The 18,598-nt window shown below is 42.2% G+C and overlaps 1 protein-coding gene across 1 annotated transcript in view; it reads right to left on the reverse strand.

Annotated features, from left to right (window-relative positions):
- Positions 1–10,234: 10,234 nt before the first annotated feature.
- The window catches only part of xylt1 (xylosyltransferase I), an 83,987-nt gene continuing 75,623 nt past the window's right edge, over positions 10,235–18,598 (reverse strand). Inside the window, exons 8-11 of the mRNA XM_060902466.1 lie at positions 17,809–18,074; positions 16,554–16,749; positions 14,031–14,364; positions 10,235–11,739 (exon numbers count right to left, since the gene is read on the reverse strand). Coding sequence (XP_060758449.1) covers positions 11,417–11,739; positions 14,031–14,364; positions 16,554–16,749; positions 17,809–18,074 — 1,119 coding nt within the window. The 3' untranslated portion in view covers positions 10,235–11,416. The remainder of the gene's footprint in view (positions 11,740–14,030; positions 14,365–16,553; positions 16,750–17,808; positions 18,075–18,598) is intronic.

The raw sequence follows: 18,598 nt of genomic DNA on the forward strand, positions 1-18,598 counted from the left end.
AAATAGAGGGAGAGGCAGTGATGTAATGAAGAAGGAGAAATATGAAAGAAGAGAGCTTGCAAAATGGAGAAGGAGAAATGTAGAGGAAGACGTGCAGATGGAAAGATGCAGTAACAGGTGAGGTGTCGATGAAGAGATGGATGTAGAGATACTGAGGAACAGGGCAGATGGAGATGGAGAAGTGAGACCTGAGGGAGAGAAAGAGATGAGCAGACAGTCTGTAGTATGAAGTGCTCCTGTCTCGACACTGGACTGGATGGAGGACAGGAAGCTACAACACCAGAGAAATCCTCAGTCAGCAGTGAAGCGGCTTCATATCAGTGTTCAAGACTCTCTCACACACACTTCCTGCTTGAAGCTACACAAAAGAGCTGCCGGTTTTAGGGGTGGAGACAGTGAACCATAGACATGGAGGATTGTGGACTGGGATATTGACGCCGTCTCCTCTCCACTCACATGTCGTGTCACATAACAGTGACGCTCCTCGTTTAGATTGACTTAAATTTACACTGGGATTAAAACGACTTTGTAACACAATGCACCTTCCTTCAGATACTCACCGTTTCCATTTCTTGCGCAACACCAACAGATGAGGTTGCGTGTCTCATGAAGCTGGTGTGGATTGAATTGATTAAATTTGCTAATAGAGTAATGCAGAAAATATTTTTTAAAAATAGATAGAACTCGACGCCAATGGCGTCGATGGGGATGCCTCCGCCTGGTAGACTACACGCCTTATTAAGTTGTGATTTGGGGATGGACATTTGACCTCACAGTAATCTTGACCTGTGACCTTTTAACCTCAAAATCTAATCAGTTCATGTTTATCCCAAATGCACAAATGGTGAAAGTTTGGCGAAATTCCTTTCATTAGCCTTGGAGATACTGTGTTCACAAGGTTTTCGGACAGACATTTGACCTCACAGTGACCTTGACCTTAGACCTCTTGATCTCAAAATCTAATCATTTCATCCTTGTCCCAAAGTGCACAAATGGTGAAAGTTTGGTGAAATTCCTTTCATTAGTCTTTGAGATATGGTGTTCACAAAGTTTGGGGATGGACATTGGACCTCACAGTAATCTTGACCTGTGACCTTTTAACCTCAAAATCTAATCAGTTCATGTTTGTCCCAATGCGCACAAATGGTGAAAGTTTGGTGAAATTCCTTTCATTAGCCTTTGAGATATCGTGTTCACAAGGTTTCGGGACGGACAGACGGACAACCCGAAAACATAATGCCTCCTGCACCTTAAGGTGGCGGAGGCATAAAAACATTGAAAGCTCTGTTTGGATGGGATTAGTTTTACTGTTGGAGGTGGCTGATGTCATTTGTCACCTGAATCTCTCACGTCAATCAGATCGGCCTACACGTTCACGTCTGCAAAAATAACGGTGTAAAAAAGAGCAATAGAAATAACTTCAAGTCACATTTACACTATACAGCCAAAAGTATGTACACCCCTGGCCATCACACCCATATGAGGTTCTTCACTGAGTTGCTGTGACAAAGTCTGAAGCACACAGTTGTATAGAATGCCTTTGGATGGTGTAACATTACAGTTTCCCTTCACCGGAATGAAGAGTCCAAACCTGTTCCAGCATGACGATGCTCCTGAACACAAAGTGAGCTCCATGAAGACGTGGTGTGTGAAGGTTGGAGTGAAGAACTCGAGTGTCCTGCACAGAGCCCTGACTGAACTCAACCCCACTGAACACCTTTGGGATGAACTGGAACTGGAGCCTCATCACCATTCCAACATCAGAGCCTGATCTCACTCACGCTCTTGTAGCTGAACTGAATGAACACAACACAGCCCCCCACAGCCACGCCCCAAAATCTAGTGGAAAGCCTTCCCAGAAGAGAAAAGTAGAGCTCATTATAACAGGAAAGGGGAAATAAATCTGGAACAAAATGTTCAACAAGGACAAATGGGTGTGATGGCCAGGAGTGCACATACTTTTAGGTAAGTTATTGTGTGTGTTTCTAGCACAGGTAGAGGCTACAGACATGTGATGGTCATGTAACCATTAAAATGAAGTGTGTGTGTAGTACACATGGGGTGTTTAGCGTAACGAGCATATAGTACATGTATCTTAATGACACGCCCATCTCTTTATCAATCATAATTGCTACAGAAGGCCTTTGATAAAGTGTTCGGAAAACTAATCCCATCCAAACAGTACTTCATTCCTGATACCCGAATCCAATCTGGAAAAGTGCAATGGAGCGTTTAACTCTGAATTCCCAACTCGGAAAACCTGATATCACAGTTTATCGGCGTGCACACGCACGCACACACCATCAACAGTAAAGATATTTCTATGTGCGTTATTTTATCCTTGATAACTGTATTTTAATTGAGATGCAACTTATGTTGTTCAGTAGAGTTCTAAGTTTAGATTTGTTACATAATTCTGTTGACTTCAGCCCAGTTTATGTAACATGACAAATCCAGTACGACATACTTTTTATGAGCAAAGACGAACAAGATCGCTAATCACGCAGGAATATTTAAAGGGGTACCAAATATAATATATACAGTTGCTGATGTGACAAAGTAACGTATTCTTAAGTATTCTATCAAATTTATATACTAGAAAACAACGAAATATCTTGGTAATTGTAAATATAATAGTCGGTACGCTAAACGGCACAAGAGTCGCCATTTTTAAAAGACCGTGACGTCAGCCCTACCCACTGCACTAGGAGAGAAGCGTGTAATCATGGCGTCGGGCGCATCAAGTGAAAACGACAGCTCTGTCGAATCATACGAAGAGATCCCGCAAGACACACTGCAAGCAGGCTATGGCTTAGAAGGGTACCAGTTTGAACCAGTTTGTGTAGCCGATCACTTACAATTCATCCTACTTTCCGATTCACACGTGCTAGTCCCAACCTCAATGAGCCAACACAACTGGGCACATACATACGTCATGAGTGTTACGCAGAGAAAATGAACGTGCATTCTGATTTGGATAAAATTAATATCATGGCGGGCTGTTCAAACTGCGGAAATAGTTTGCTCGAGCTACTTTCAAAACACTATAACTTTCCAACCTAAGAACAAAAAACTTTTGTAAGTCTTGAATAAGGTTCGTTAATGTGTGTTTTATTGTTATATTTACTCTATATATTGCCCTCTGTTCCCCTTTAATATCGAGCTTCTTTATCGTATGTTTATCAAATTCAGAGAGGAGCCATGGAAATATGATCTTCCATGTTTTTTTCTGAGCTGAAGCACTGGAATGCGCTTTTGGGAAAATCGACTTTGAACTTTCAGAGTTTGGAATACAACGGAATTGATTGCAGAAGAAGACTTTTTTCCCCAGATACATAATGCTGTGTAAGTAATCTCATCCAAATTACTTTCCTGGACTTGTATATCTTATCTAAGTTATTCCATATGTATATTGTTATTATATATTATAATAAATTGTATATTTAACAGTTGTTCCAAGAAATTGAGTCGTACATGAGCTGATCGCTGACGAGGCGCGTAGCACCGAGTTGTCTATAATCCATGTACGATGAGATTGAGTGGAATAACTGTTTTATTCTATCCACATTCACTGGATTTGGAGAAACAGAGCATTTTTATTTTTATTTTTTGCAAATTCCATGAATAAAAACTTTATACAAAACGTCCGACAAAATAATTCCTGCTTAGAACATAAACAAACCAGCGAAATGACAGGAGCAATTTGTGAAAATACAATAATAATTCTTGAAAAATAAAAAAGATACGTTCTTACCATCAAATACTTTTATTACATGTTTTGTTACTTTTTTTTGTATTTTTGCGGTTTTGTTTTCGAGTAGAGGTTTTAGTTCGCCATTTTGTTTTTCTCTACTCACGGTATATGAGCTGATAGCCTAGTTGTAGAGTAGCCAATCAGAGCACACGATTGCTCATATCCTCTGTGTGTGTGTGTGTGTGTGTGCGTGTATAATGTCCAGAGGAGGACGAGTTTCCTCTGATGAGTCTTCGCTCCTCTTCAGGTTTCTTTCTCCTCACCAGTGTTGCCCTTGGCTCTTTCGCTGTAAGTTAATGCACTGATCGAATCTGCAAAATACTATAAAAATAAAATTCAGCTTTATTTTTGTGAGCTTCACTCTGAGAGCAAGTGCACACCGACCCTTCACATACTTTTGCTTGTTTTACTTCAGAAAGATCAGCGATGTTCAACTTGAGCTCTTGTAGCTGCCCACACTTCCTAACCTTTTCACTGATTCTCCATAGACTCCAGTCTATTCCTAGACTTACACACACACACACACACACACACACACACACACACACACAGAGTTGTTGGAAGCATAAATTAGTGCACAAACTGTGTCAAAGCTAAACCACACCTCAGTAATGGTTTCTAACTTTATACCGACTATGCAAGATTACAGGGCATCGGGAGTGAAGGGCATATGTGGAGAGGTTAAAAAAAGCCCTGTGTTCTCTCTCTTTCTCTCTCCTCCCCCTCCATTGGGTATTAAGGTCTATTCTACAAATCCCACTGGCACTCAGCAGTCATAGGAGCTTAATTAAGCAGCAGTGTGAGTACCTGTTTGGCCTACAGAATAATGTCAGCAGTATGCAGTGTGTATGGTGGGGACAGCTGTGCTTGCTAGCTGCAGGTGATGCAGGTGTGTGTGTCTGTGTGTGTGTGTGTGTGTGTGTGTGTACTGTTTACTGTCTAATTACACTGTCTTTTCTCCGTCAGTCATTCAGTGAGGGAAAATGTGAAGTCAACGTGCACCAAAGGCAAAAGTTAAATTTGACCATTTAGTCGCTTATCATGCAGCGTAAACATCAAACATCTCACTCATCTTAATTTTTTTTTGTTTTGTTGCGTAGTCGCATAATAAGCTCATTTTACCAATTATTTATTTATTTATTATTTTATGTCTTGTGAGTTTCTTATGATATTGTATTCAGGCCATAGTCGCTTTAAAAAAATGGAGCTGGGGGAGGGGGGTAATATTCCTGGCTTCCTGACTGCAGTGCATTCTGGGAAATCTCTGAGCGTGTTATTTTTTTCTTGCACAATTGAAGAGAAAAGACTGCATTTCCTCTAATTCTTAGCTCAGTCGTGGCGTCTGTGGTGTGAAGGCGTCGATCCAGACTTGCAAAGCGAAGTGCATTTTGTATTTTTTTTTTTAAACCTACAGTGGCCCTAATACGCTGTTGTCATATCTGTGAATAAAGATTCACAAAGTCTGACCAAATGATCAGTCAGATCTTTTATCCTCTTTACAATTAGACCGGTTTATTCAGCCTAAATAATAAACCCTTCAAGTGGCATAATTTCAAATTAATTTTTTTTTTTAATTTAGTTGTTAAAGTATGCATGTATTTTTTTTACCTTGTATGTTCTATGTTTCATCTCAAAATAAAAGCATGTCATTACATTTTTTTTTGTACTTTTAGCTTTTCATAAATGCTTTAATGTCTGTAAATTTTCAAAAACATACCTTAGGTTTATTTATGGCTTATTTATTGCGTATGGTTTATTTATTCACTGTGGTCAGAGGACTCCTTTTCCCGCTGACTATTACAACCCTTTCTAGGCTTAGTGACTTTCTATATGCTGACGATGCAGCGCTATGCACTTCCACCCAAGACTCTCTTCAAAAATCAGCCACAGCATTGCATGACTTGTGCAAATCGTGGGGCCTCAACATCAGTAAGCCCAAAACGGAAGTCATGCATGCTCAGTGCGCCGACCCACCCCCGATCCTGCTTGACAACTTCCAGTTGAAGAGAGTGCATAGCTTTACCTACCTTGGAGGAGAACTAGCAGATGACAGTAACCTAATGCCTGAAATCAGGAAATGGATAAGTCGTGCTGCGTTTGCCTTTCGCTCCCCCGACTCTAGATGCTGCAGCAGGGACGGCCTGTCCATTTCAGCCAAGCTGAAGGTGTATAACTCCATCGTTCTTCCAACGTTACTCTACGGAAGCGAAACCTGGCCGACACTCGTCAAGCAGCTGCACATTTTAGAGGTGTTCCATCAACAGTGCTTGCTCAACATCAAGTGGTGGCATCACATCACAATCACCGAGGTCCTCAGAGGTGCAAAATTAACCACCGTAGAGACGATCATCTGAGGCAATAGGCTTTGCTGGTTGGGCCATGTCTGCAGAATGGACGACACCCGGATGCCGAAGCAACTTCTCTTCGGTGAGTTAGTGCAGGGTTCAAGGCCAAGGGGTCGACAAAGACTGGCATGATATTGCCCTTGACAGAAAGTTCTGGCGCTCCAACGTCTGTCGGGGAAAAGCGCTCTCAGAACGCAACCTCGAAGATCGCCGGCAGGCCAGAAGGACGAGACGGCATGGGGGGACCCCAATCATCAAACCTGACGTGGATTATATGCGGATTACGACCCTTATGGAGCATTTAAGCCATTTGCTGTTTCAGTATTAATTTATTTTTCATGCCATTTGATGAAAAGGCAGCACATTATTGACACCGTATTTGTCAGATTTTAACACTGATCCCAAATTTGTGTTTGAAATGTTATCTTGTCAGTCCATTTCTGGTTTAGGAATCTCACTCGAGTCAGACAGATAGGACTTCGGTATTGACTCAGGTATGTAGGACTGAAAATAACTTCCCGGGAGCGTCGCCAAAATGGCCGCCAAGTTGACTAGACTTTATTCGATGTACTTTGATAATCTCCATTTTGTGGAATGGAGACATAATGACTAGAAAAGTATACGGTCTTGAAAACAAGTAGCCAAATTTACTAGGTTTATAATCAGCTAATCAAATTTGATTCAAGCCCCGCCCAGTCGAGGCAGAGGGACACGTGACACACGGCAAAATCAGGACGTGAAATGGAGAGAGAGAGAAAGCGTTTACACAGCGACTGTCGTCGTGTTTCTTGCTCGCCCTGATTCCCTCCATGATTCAGCCGTGTCTTGAGAGGTTTGTAACGTTGCGCAGGAGAACCTTATCTATCACTAACGCTGCGCTAATGCATTAAACGGTTGATGTGATGTGACATTCAAGCAGCTTCTCTGACACACAGAAATGAAGACAAATGATTTCTTTCTTTTAATTCAAATAAAATTCAGTCGTGGGGGGAAAAGAGAGAGCGACAACAGAGCTGCAATACAGAAGGCATTTTACACCAATAGAGAATTAATTTCTTTTTCTTTTGGCTTGATGTTGACACACAGAAGGTTGGGAGTTCCTTAGACGGGAGAGAAGCTAAGGCACGCAGGCCTCCTCCTGCCGGAGAGAGCCGGGGATTCAGAATAAATTGTGCACCAGTTTCCCAACAAAACATTCCAGCACTGACAACAACAATTTACCGTGAAACTCGACAAAAGACAAAATGATCATTAAGGGCTTTATAAATCACACAGTCAAGATTTTTTTTTTGTCTCTCGAGCCTTCCACGCTGTCACAGTACACTTTTTTTCTCTCCAGAGCCATTCATTGTAACCGAAACTCTGAACACTTTTTTTTTATACTTTAAAAACATCTGTCCATTACAAAAAAGTACATGATCATTCCTATCAAAATAACTGTAGTACATAAGACTATGTAGAATTGACTTTTAAACAAGGTCTGATGTGAACGGTAATCATTGTTAAAAAGAGGTAAATGATGGTAGATTTCTTCAAAAGATTTTCTCAAAAACAGTTGTGCAGTTTTACAATCTTAAATACACACACATACTGGATAACCACACACATTATACTCTTGATTTAAAAAAAAAAGAAAAAAACATCCAAAGGTTGAATTCTTGCTTGCTGTCAAGTCTTAAGGTCTTAAATTAGAAATGTGACAACGTCGACAATACTGTCGTAACACCACGAGCATTTAAGAACGGGATGTCAGCAGAACAGCTTTGACACCATTAAAACCTCACAAAATGACACGAGTGTTTCACTGGAAACTCGACAAAACAACCCCCGTCACAACAACACTAAACTCCTGATGTTTCACTTTGTATTGGACATGACCTCAGAGGACTGGACAACGATCTGGGTTGCATACGGAGGAGGACAGCCGACCTGTTCTTCAGGAGACACCCAAGCCTCTGCTTGAGCGTATGTGTATATATGTGTGTACGGAGACTTCTACACTTAATGTGGTATAAAAGCTTTATAAAAATGGAGGAAAATCTCGTCCCAGTGAAAACCATGAAGTCCGGCAAGCTTGCAATCTTCTCTGCTAAAAATATAACCCAAGGAGTCAGAAAACAGGGGCGGCCCTGTGATTATTATGGAGGTGAACACCCTGCCCTCGGAAAACGTGCCGTTTGTACGGTGACGTGCCACATCGGCGGTTTCTGAGACCTCATCATGGCTACTGACCGCAGTAACTAAGGGAACCAGTGACGTCATCGTGGCTTCGGCCAGTATTGAAATAAGATGAGCAGATTTGATTATTTTTGAGATTGTACAACCCCGATTCCAAAAAAGTTGGGACAAAGTACAAATTGTAAATAAAAACGGAATGCAATAATTTACAAATCTCAAAAACTGATATTGTATTCACAATAGAACATAGACAACATATCAAATGTTGAAAGTGAGACATTTTGAAATTTCATGCCAAATATTGGCTCATTTGAAATTTCATGACAGCAACACATCTCAAAAAAGTTGGGACAGGGGCAATAAGAGGCTGGAAAAGTTAAAGGTACAAAAAAGGAACAGCTGGAGGACCAACTTGCAACTCATTAGGTCAATTGGCAATAGGTCATTAACATGACTGGGTATAAAAAGAGCATCTTGGAGTGGCAGCGGCTCTCAGAAGTAAAGATGGGAAGAGGATCACCAATCCCCCTAATTCTGCGCCGACAAATAGTGGAGCAATATCAGAAAGGAGTTCGACAGTGTAAAATTGCAAAGAGTTTGAACATATCATCATCTACAGTGCATAATATCATCAAAAGATTCAGAGAATCTGGAAGAATCTCTGTGCGTAAGGGTCAAGGCCGGAAAACCATACTGGGTGCCCGTGATCTTCGGGCCCTTAGACGGCACTGCATCACATACAGGCATGCTTCTGTATTGGAAATCACAAAATGGGCTCAGGAATATTTCCAGAGAACATTATCTGTGAACACAATTCACCGTGCCATCCGCCGTTGCCAGCTAAATCTCTATAGTTCAAAGAAGAAGCCGTATCTAAACACGATCCAGAAGCGCAGACGTCTTCTCTGGGCCAAGGCTCATTTAAAATGGACTGTGGCAAAGTGGAAAACTGTTCTGTGGTCAAAATAATTAGTTTTTCTTTTGTTTCAGACATGTAAAAGCTTTTTTACCTTTACCTGACATGTTTCGACGGTGTAACTTCCGTCTTCATCAGAGGGTCACCCCCTCTGTCAGGTAAAGGTAAAAAAGCTTTTACATGTCTGAAACAAAAGAAAAACTAATTATTTTGATTTAAGAAGAAGACATAATGAACGTAATATATTTATTTGTTCTGTGGTCAGACGAATCAAAATTTGAAGTTCTTTATGGAAATCAGGGACGCCGTGTCATTCGGACTAAAGAGGAGAAGGACGACCCGAGTTGTTATCGGCGCTCAGTTCAGAAGCCTGCATCTCTGATGGTATGGGGTTGCATTAGTGCGTGTGGCATGGGCAGCTTACACATCTGGAAAGACCCCATCAATGCTGAAAGGTATATCCAGGTTCGAGAGCAACATATGCTCCCATCCAGACGACGTCTCTTTCAGGGAAGACCTTGCATTTTCCAACATGACAATGCCAAACCACATACTGCATCAATTACAGCATCATGGCTGCGTAGAAGAAGGGTCCGGGTACTGAACTGGCCAGCCTGCAGTCCAGATCTTTCACCCATAGAAAACATTTGGCGCATCATAAAACGGAAGATACAACAAAAAAGACCTAAGACAGTTGAGCAACTAGAATCCTACATTAGACAAGAATGGGTTAACATTCCTCTCCCTAAACTTGAGCAACTTGTCTCCTCAGTCCCCAGACGTTTACAGACTGTTGTAAAGAGAAAAGGGGATGTCTCACAGTGGGAAACATGGCCTTGTCCCAACTTTTTTGAGATGTGTTGTTGTCATGAAATTTAAAATCACCTCATTTTTCTCTTTAAATGATACATTTTCTCAGTTTAAACATTTGATATGTCATCTATGTTCTATTCTGAATAAAATATGGAATTTTGAAACTTCCACATCATTGCATTCCGTTTTTATTTACAATTTGTACTTTGTCCCAACTTTTTTGGAATCGGGGTTGTACAAAGAGATCATCAGTCTGCTGTGGGGTCAAGTCAGGGAGGGTGCAACGTTAATACTAATGCCAATCTTACTGTGTCGTGTTTATTTTAATCTAGTCAAGTCGGGGTGATGGCCTTTGTAAATAAAGGCAGCTTCTTTTTACAAAAAGGTATTGATTTGAGCTGCAAAAAACAGCATATAGACATTAGTCATTGACTAAAAAAATAGCTATTTCATTTATATAAACACATGAATAAATAGCCAACTCAGTACCCTTACCCTACACAGTAAATCCTCCGCTTCAGGGAAAATAAAGTAAAAAGAATAAAATAATTTTTATTTTATATATTTTTTTCTCCCTTTGTGTGCCAGCACAGCTGACACTTTCCATTTCAAGTCAGGCAGCCTGCAGGCAACGGCAAGCTGTAGAGTCAGGAGTTTGAAAAAGCCAGGAGAGACAGACAGATAGAGACAGACAGATAGAGACAGACAGCCTGGCAGTTCCAAGAACCTTCCCACACACATTCTGCTTTAGGCTCCTGCACTCGTGGAAATGTGGAGTGTGGCCCAGCTCAACTCTACTTGGCAATTAACTCGACGTTCACTCCTATAGACCAACCCACAAAGGACTGCTGTGGCTGGGGGCAAAGCGCCTTACCGACTGTGAGCAGCTGGAGACTCCCATCTCATCGCCTTTAATGTTGCAGTTTAACGTTTCTTGGATACATCTGCACCGATACTGTGTGTGTGTGTGTGTGTGTGTATACACCTGTGTTGTCACAGATAAAAAAAGGCATACCCTAAATGCATCCCTTTTGGTCACAGTACCTATGTTGAGGTCCGTTCTGTGCTTACAAATGCCCCCAGCAAAGTCCATGCGAAAGGCATCTTAATTTTCAAATTTTTTTTGTTTATCAAGTTTAACAAAATTTTTGATCAGTTATTCAATTCTCAAACCTAAATAAATAGAAAAAAAGCTCAACTGCACTCATATGACGATGAGTCTGAAACAGCACTTCATAAAGATCCGCTTTAAAAAAAATTCCTCAGTGTCCGCCGTCTTACCCCTCGCCCGACAAGGGCTGTACAGCTCAAATTCATCTGAGCAACGTTAAAAGAAATAAATAACAAAAAATATCAACAGCAAAATGATGGCGATGCAGCAGGAGATGCAGGGCAGGGGTAGCGTTCCTGCTACCTTATGGTGCCATTAGCTTTGGGAGGCCCAAGCTGTGATTTGGGATCGGGGCTGAGCGAGCTCCATGCCGTGTCTCTGCACGATTGCAGGACAGGACAACCAGAGGGCGTCATCGAGCAAATGTCCGCAGCTGCCCACACCTCACCAACCAGGCTGTCCACCCAGCGCTCCAACCGCATACCCGTCAGCCCAGCATTATGCTCCGCCTCCTCCACCTGGCCCAAACGCACCGGGATGTTCAGGATGGGGTTCAGCCCGTGGAAGCTCTGCTCCATATAGCTGTTTTTGGCTGGACCATTGTGCACTTTCAAAGCATCGTCTGCACAGGAAAAGAAAAAAAAAAGACCATTAATACTATTAAGGTCATCGTTGTCTGAGAATTGTTTTTACATTGTAACCAATTTCTCAAATGTTTTCACTGTATGACTATTCTGTCGAAAAATTTGGTAAATGATTGTCTGGGCCTTCAGTTAATGCCACAACAGGTCTGCCACTGCATGGTCACTGGCCAAGTATGTGTTTTGGGGGAAAATGTTACAGTGAATATAAAGCCATTATTTTACTGTCAAAAGTCATGAAGAAAGCTGTTTAATGCCAGAACAGTTTGGTTAATGGTTTTGGTGTCTCAAAAGCATAATAAACCTTTTCTGATGTAGCTTTGGGCAACTTCCTGGGGCTTCTCACGCTTACCATTTATCTGCGTTCTTCAGGTCAGTGTCTTACTTGTCAATTAAGTCCTGTGGTGCCACTGCATCATTTGTGCTCCTAAGCTTCATGATGTCTCTCAGCTTTAAGCTGCCTTTTCAAATTACCATCTTCCTGGCTTAGGCATCTATCTGCCTTCTCTGACTGCTGCCTCCCTGCCTCAGTCTTTCAGATGCCTCCTTAAGCTACCCAATTCCAGCCTGTAAGTCTTGCTTACTCACATTTGACTGGCTGTACACTGTTTGTGCAATGTTGTCCACATCTAAAATGTTGCTTGAAGAGGCATTCAAAGTACAGTACAATTCAACCAAAGAAGATCTATGAATTTAAAGTATCATGCTTCCATGGCCCATTCACTTTGAAGAAGCTTTTGTAGAATTTGCCTAATCGTTTGTAGTGGCTTGATGTATCCTTGCATAGGCCTACTCTATAGGACGAACCATCGACGTGATCGTCACACAATGGAAAATCATGGTCGAGGGCTAAGTTCTATAGAGCTCTGATTTTCCTCCAAGCCCTCACCGAACATCAATAACTTTTCATTAATGGATGTCCAGCTTTCACTGAGGTACAGACTTGCAAAGACCACATAAAGGCACTCTATAAACTTTTATTAGCTCTGGGTGCAGAGGCATGATCAGCAGGAGGACTTAGTCTCTGCCTTCCACATTAATCATACGCCACAATGGTGATTCATCCTGAGTAACCAGCCATGCTTTTCCCGTCTCAAACTGCTACTCACAAATCAGAGCTTAACTCTCATTAGGGATTCAGTGGACAAATTCATCATTTGAGACTAAAGAAAGCCAAAAGATGAAATGAAGCCTATTTTCCAATGTGAGCTGATACCAGTGCGAGGCTTTTTCCCATGTAAGGTGACCCGAGTTTTGTGTACTACTCATATGCAAGTCTATATTTAGCTGATGGAGCAGAACGATCCCAATGCACAAGCCTCTGAGAGCCAAAGTGAGGGTGACCTCACAGCATGAGTTTCTACTATCCAGGATGGTAATGCATGAAAGGGGGGGTGTCTCGTAACGAATGTCACTGCATGAATGACGAACAATGTCTGAATGGAAAGTATGAACAAATTTACCTTGATCTGTTTGGAGCATAAATGGAAAAAAGAAAGAAGGCAACATTTATAGCTCCTGTTGATCGCATTGACTGGTACTCTATACATGCAAAAGTAGTGGTAGAATGATATGCATCTAAAAGTATCCAAGCCTTATAATTAGTGGATTTAGCTATTTAAGGCACACCCCAAACCACCTCTGGATGTAAACTCAGCACAATAATTTAGCCAAGAGCTAAACAGCATGGGTTTCCATAGCTAAGAAGCTGCACAGACGTTTTTAGATCACCAAGTACTATGCCAAGTGCCACTGGCATTGAACTCTAAAGCAGTATAAATGTGTTTTTCGAACTGCCTGGCAGTCTCACAGCTGAGTCTGCATTTGGAATACCTGGAGAATGCTACCTGACTTAATAAGTAAGAAGGAGAAATGACACAGATGGTGCCCATGGATTGGGGCCACCAAGTCCAGTGATGTCAAAACTACAGGCATTTTCAACAATTCTGTGCTCTACTTCATGGCAGCAGTCTGAAGATGCCACTTTCCCAGATTGACAGTGCCCCTGTGGATAAAGAAAATTCGATACCAAAATAGTTTGCTGAAAGTTAAGAGGAAGAACTTGCACAAACCCCTGACTGTGTCCTCATTAAGCACATTTGGGATGAACTGAAAAGTGGCTTGCAAGTTAGAGCTAAATGCCAAACCTCAGTGCCTGACCTCTTGTGGCTGTCTTCCACCTACATCTTCCCAAAAGAGGGTCTAACTAGCAGTCACACTCTTGATCAACAGGTGTCCTCAAGTGCGTCTCGATATCATCTTGGCATCTCACCTTGGCGGATGGGCAGGTGTTTATGGTGTGTAAGCGGCGTGACGAGGAAGCGCGTCTCTGCCACTGGGTTCCAGTGGTGCAGCACTCGGACAGTCCACATGCCGGGCCGCAGTGGTGTGTTCAGCGGAGGCCTGTAGTGTGTGAACTCGGCAGTGGCGTCAATCAAGACGTCGTAGGTGGCAGCGATCACGTTAGTGGGGTCAATCCACACCACTGTCACGGTCACATTGGACCCTTTGGCCCACTTCTGCATCCCAACCGGCTCATCCAGAGGCCCCATGAGATTACCAAAATTGCGGAAGATTCTCTCCTTCGCATCCCAGTCTGTCCCAATCTGAAGGAAAAAAGGAATGATGTGAATGCTCTTTAGTATAAAACTAAAACTGATTTGTCATATTATTTTTAAATATGATTCATTCTTTAACAGTCACACCCTTGATCAACAGGTGTCCTCAAGTGCATCTCTATCACCTTGGCATCTCACCATGGTGGATTGTCAGGTGTTTGCGATGCATATCTTTCAGAATTACTTCAACATGTTCAAACTGAACAGACCTTCTATTAAATTAGTGAATATTAAGTTAACAGAAATAATAACTGCTATAATGCTTCAGTTTATGTTCTTTGGACCAAAATCATACGGAGAGTATTGGGAAATTAAGTTCAAGTCTCCCTTTTTGACCTTCATATACTTGGTCAGTTGCTATATGAAACTTATCATCGGTACCCCATATCTTGGGAATTGGTACCGCTACCTTGTTATAGCTATGTAGCAAATCTAAACTGCATTGAACTGTGTATGCTGAGGATGCAGGACCAGGATTAAAGACATCACTAAAAGAAAAATTAGCACCGGTCACAAGTCAGGATTGAGATCTTTTAAAGGATCATTCAAGCAAACAAAGTTAGCTTGGTTAATAATGAACAAACCTAAAAAGAGGCATGGGTGATACTTTACATACATCATTGCCTTTATTTAAGAACTTTGCTTTTTGCAGTGTAGCACTGCTTGAATTGTGCTTTTGTACAATGAAAAAACGTTTAATACAACACTGTATCGATATGGACCCAACTTTGACTTACAACACCACTGCAACCACCGTGTCTAACTCTCTGTTCTGTTGTACTCTGAAAATCCAGAGGAACTCGAGAGTGAAAGACACGGGTACAAATTTGTCTGCCGGTACTTGTCTAGCTGGACAGAAAGGTATCAAACGAGTGTCAAGCCTGTCCATGATGTTCTCCTCCCCTGCCCATGGTGGATTCCCACTGAGCGTATTTATGGCAGTGGAGAAGGTAGGTAGGAGGCTGGGAGTTATCTAGTGCCAGTATCCTAAGGCTGCTTCTGTAATTCTAACATTTCCTACACAACGCTTCCTCTTCTGAGCATCTGGGATTTGTCAGTAAAACAGTTCGAAACTCACTTGTGCGATATTAGTATTCTTCGACACAAGGATTCCTCTCTTTTCCCCAAACCAAGCCAGTCCCTCCAGAAAACAAGGCAGACCAATTTGAATGTTTCTTCTGAGAAGAACCTGGGCGCCAGATGAGGTTTAAGTGCTTTACAGCACCAATCGTTGGCCTCAGGCCCTTTCAGCAAAACACGCTGGACACGCCAGTGCTTATGGAAAGTGACACTTTGGTGTCCCACAGAGACTGACCAAGAGGAGCTGTTAGGACATGACAGTTCGCTAGATACTCACTTGTCTTGTTGAAAATCCCTCACTTCCTACATCTCTGCATGTGACCCACCCATCCCCTCATCTTACAGCAGATAAACCTGGTGCAGCAAAGCATGCAGTCATTATTTTATCCCCCCCACATACACAATCCTGGCAGACAAATCACTGATTATGCCAAAGGGCAAGATGATGGGTACGGCGCAGGCTGACAGCTAAATCAATGAAGGACGTCTGAATTATTGTTTGCTTAACGGAGTATGTCAGGCAGAATGCACAGCAGAGTAAGATTACCAATAATATTCAGAGGTCAATTTCCTTTCAGTGCACAGTGTGTGAGCCTTCGCACATATATACTGCCAGAACATTTTTACTGCGATGGGCAAGAACAAACCAAGCACTGTTTTGAAATCTCTCTTTTTTTTTTTATTTGTTTTAATCAACTGAACCACTTTGTTTACTACAGCCAATTTTTCATTGTCCAACAACACACCATAAATGACCTTACACCAGCTTACTTACATGTGGTTCTGCTGAGGGTGCTATCTCCATTGTGTGTGTGGGGGGGGGGGGGACATAAGCACAACAGCAGCCAATTCATTGCCTAGAGCATGAATCACTGAAAAGACAATCTGCCTGATTCTAATCTAAATTTTATTCTCTCTTATTTACTCGGCAGAATATCTATATGTTGTTCTAAGAGAAGCAGTAAAATAAATCTTTTCTTGTCAATCTGTACGAATGTGTTTGCACTTCCACCAACCTTGCATATGTGAACAACAAAGATTTCTCTTGACTCACACTGGAGCCTCCAGAACAAGAGACAAACTGCAAGCTGTCTTACCTCGGCAAACTGCAGCCTGTTGAAGTTGCTCGGTGGGTTGGTGAATTTGAAGAACTTCTTAGGCATCACCCAGGTCTCCAGAGTTTCTAGCTTGCTCGTAGCCAGATTGGTGGCGTGATGCTTCACCAGGTAACCCTGGAATTCATCAAGTAGGAAGTAGATATGGATAGCAACAGGATGTCCCATGGCATAGTACCTGAGGAGAAAAAAAGCATCATGTCAATCTGCAACTACTTCGGCTTCGCTTGCCACCTCCTGCTTAAATAACGTTAAGAGATATACTCGTCACATGCAATTTTGATCTTGAAATCACATCTGGAGGAGGTGATGTTGGCCAAGATGACCACAGCACACAGTAAAACATTTAGTGATTGGCTGCAATGTCAGTATCTCAAAGGAACAAATAAAAATGATGTACTGTGCAGTCCAAGACGATGGCTGATCCACAGACATTATTACCAATAAATGACCGAGTATTTGAAACAAAGGCAGGTCTTTTTCAGAATATGGTGGAGGACCAACAGATGGGTGGAGGAGTAACAGAAAACTTCTGTTGGCGAGAACTCCACCCTTGTCTCATCGGTATTCCAGCCGATGCTGGAGGACCTCCTGCTCCCCTGGCCAAGCTGAACAGCAAACATTTACAGCAGCCGTAAACATTAACAGAGGCCCTATTCACACACCCAACCTCCAGTCCCCTTATGGCTGATGTCACAGCGGTATGCCAAAAACAGAGCACTCCTTCTGCCCTTCACACACCCCAAACTGGCAACAAGCAGCTCGTTGTGCCCTACAACCCCTCCTGAGTCTCCGTCACCCCCTCCTTGTGTTGGGAGGTGGGAACTACTCCTAAATCCTGGCACAGGCCTGTTTGAGGCTGAATGAACCACGGTTTCTTTCACAAACGGAACACGCACTGCCTTTGTTTTAACATCTCCAGAACGGTCTTGTGGTTTCTGTGGTGTTCACCTCAGTGATTAATGGGTTAACGAGCTACATAGGCTTTCACTTCACTTCAGTTACATACGGCTTTCATTAGCAGATCTCATTCAGTTGCAACAAGGCTTCGTTTTCACGAGGATGAAGTCATTTGCATCCAAGTTTAAGACTTTCTCCTTCACCTCTTTTTTTTTGGTCCTACCCACAACAGGGTTAAAAAATAAATTCAGAAAAGTTCCTGCATTCCTGAATGACAGATTGAGGAAAAATTAGTTACTCAGACTTAAATTTGAACAGATCCTAAATCAGTACTGACCTACAGCGGTTGTCGCTGGTGTCTCCTTGCAGGGAGTTGGCAGCTCGTGCCAGGCCGAGACGGGCGAAGGCATGGTAGTGGGTGAGCAGGGCATCACTCAGGCTGTGGACACCATCAGGCTCATCATAAATGTTCTCCCAGTAGGCTTTGAGTCCCGGGGTTACAGGAGGGTAACTTCCAAACAGGAAGGTATCCAGCTGATTCACGATTTCCTGATTCACGCTGGCCTCAAATTTGCGCGCAAAGAACGTGGGCCGAGCTGTTTGCTAAAAGAGACAAAAAAAACAAAACAGGAGGTAGAGGAGGATGGTGAGAGACGGTGTACTAATTTTTGGAAGGAAAAGAGAGGACAGCAATAGAGGGAAAGAGACCGGAAAGATCAGATGGCAAGCAGAAATTGGAAGGACGATGCAATCCAGTGAGATGCACAAGAAAGAAGAAGAAGAGGCAAAGATAGAGCTCCATTCTCAGGAGATGTGACTGATGGTAAAAATAAAAAAAATCAAAGTGAAGAGCTATCTTTGCATGTCAGTCAGCACACATCAGCTTCACCTATTCAGAAAAATCAGCCTGCAAACGTGGAGGAGAACAAAAAAAATCCTTTCTTCAAGAGAACAGAATAAATTAAACTAAAATTTGGTTTGTAACTCTCAGTAGAGTAGAAAAGTCTGAAAATACACAAACCTTGCCATAAAAATAGAGGTGAAAAGAGACAACAGTAATTGAACAGCAGGTCTCAAGTGGATTTTAATTATTCATTATTTGTTTTTTTTCCATAAAACACTTTTTA

Source organism: Neoarius graeffei, chromosome 20 (assembly GCF_027579695.1).
Source record: "Neoarius graeffei isolate fNeoGra1 chromosome 20, fNeoGra1.pri, whole genome shotgun sequence".
NCBI classification, from domain to species: domain Eukaryota; kingdom Metazoa; phylum Chordata; class Actinopteri; order Siluriformes; family Ariidae; genus Neoarius; species Neoarius graeffei.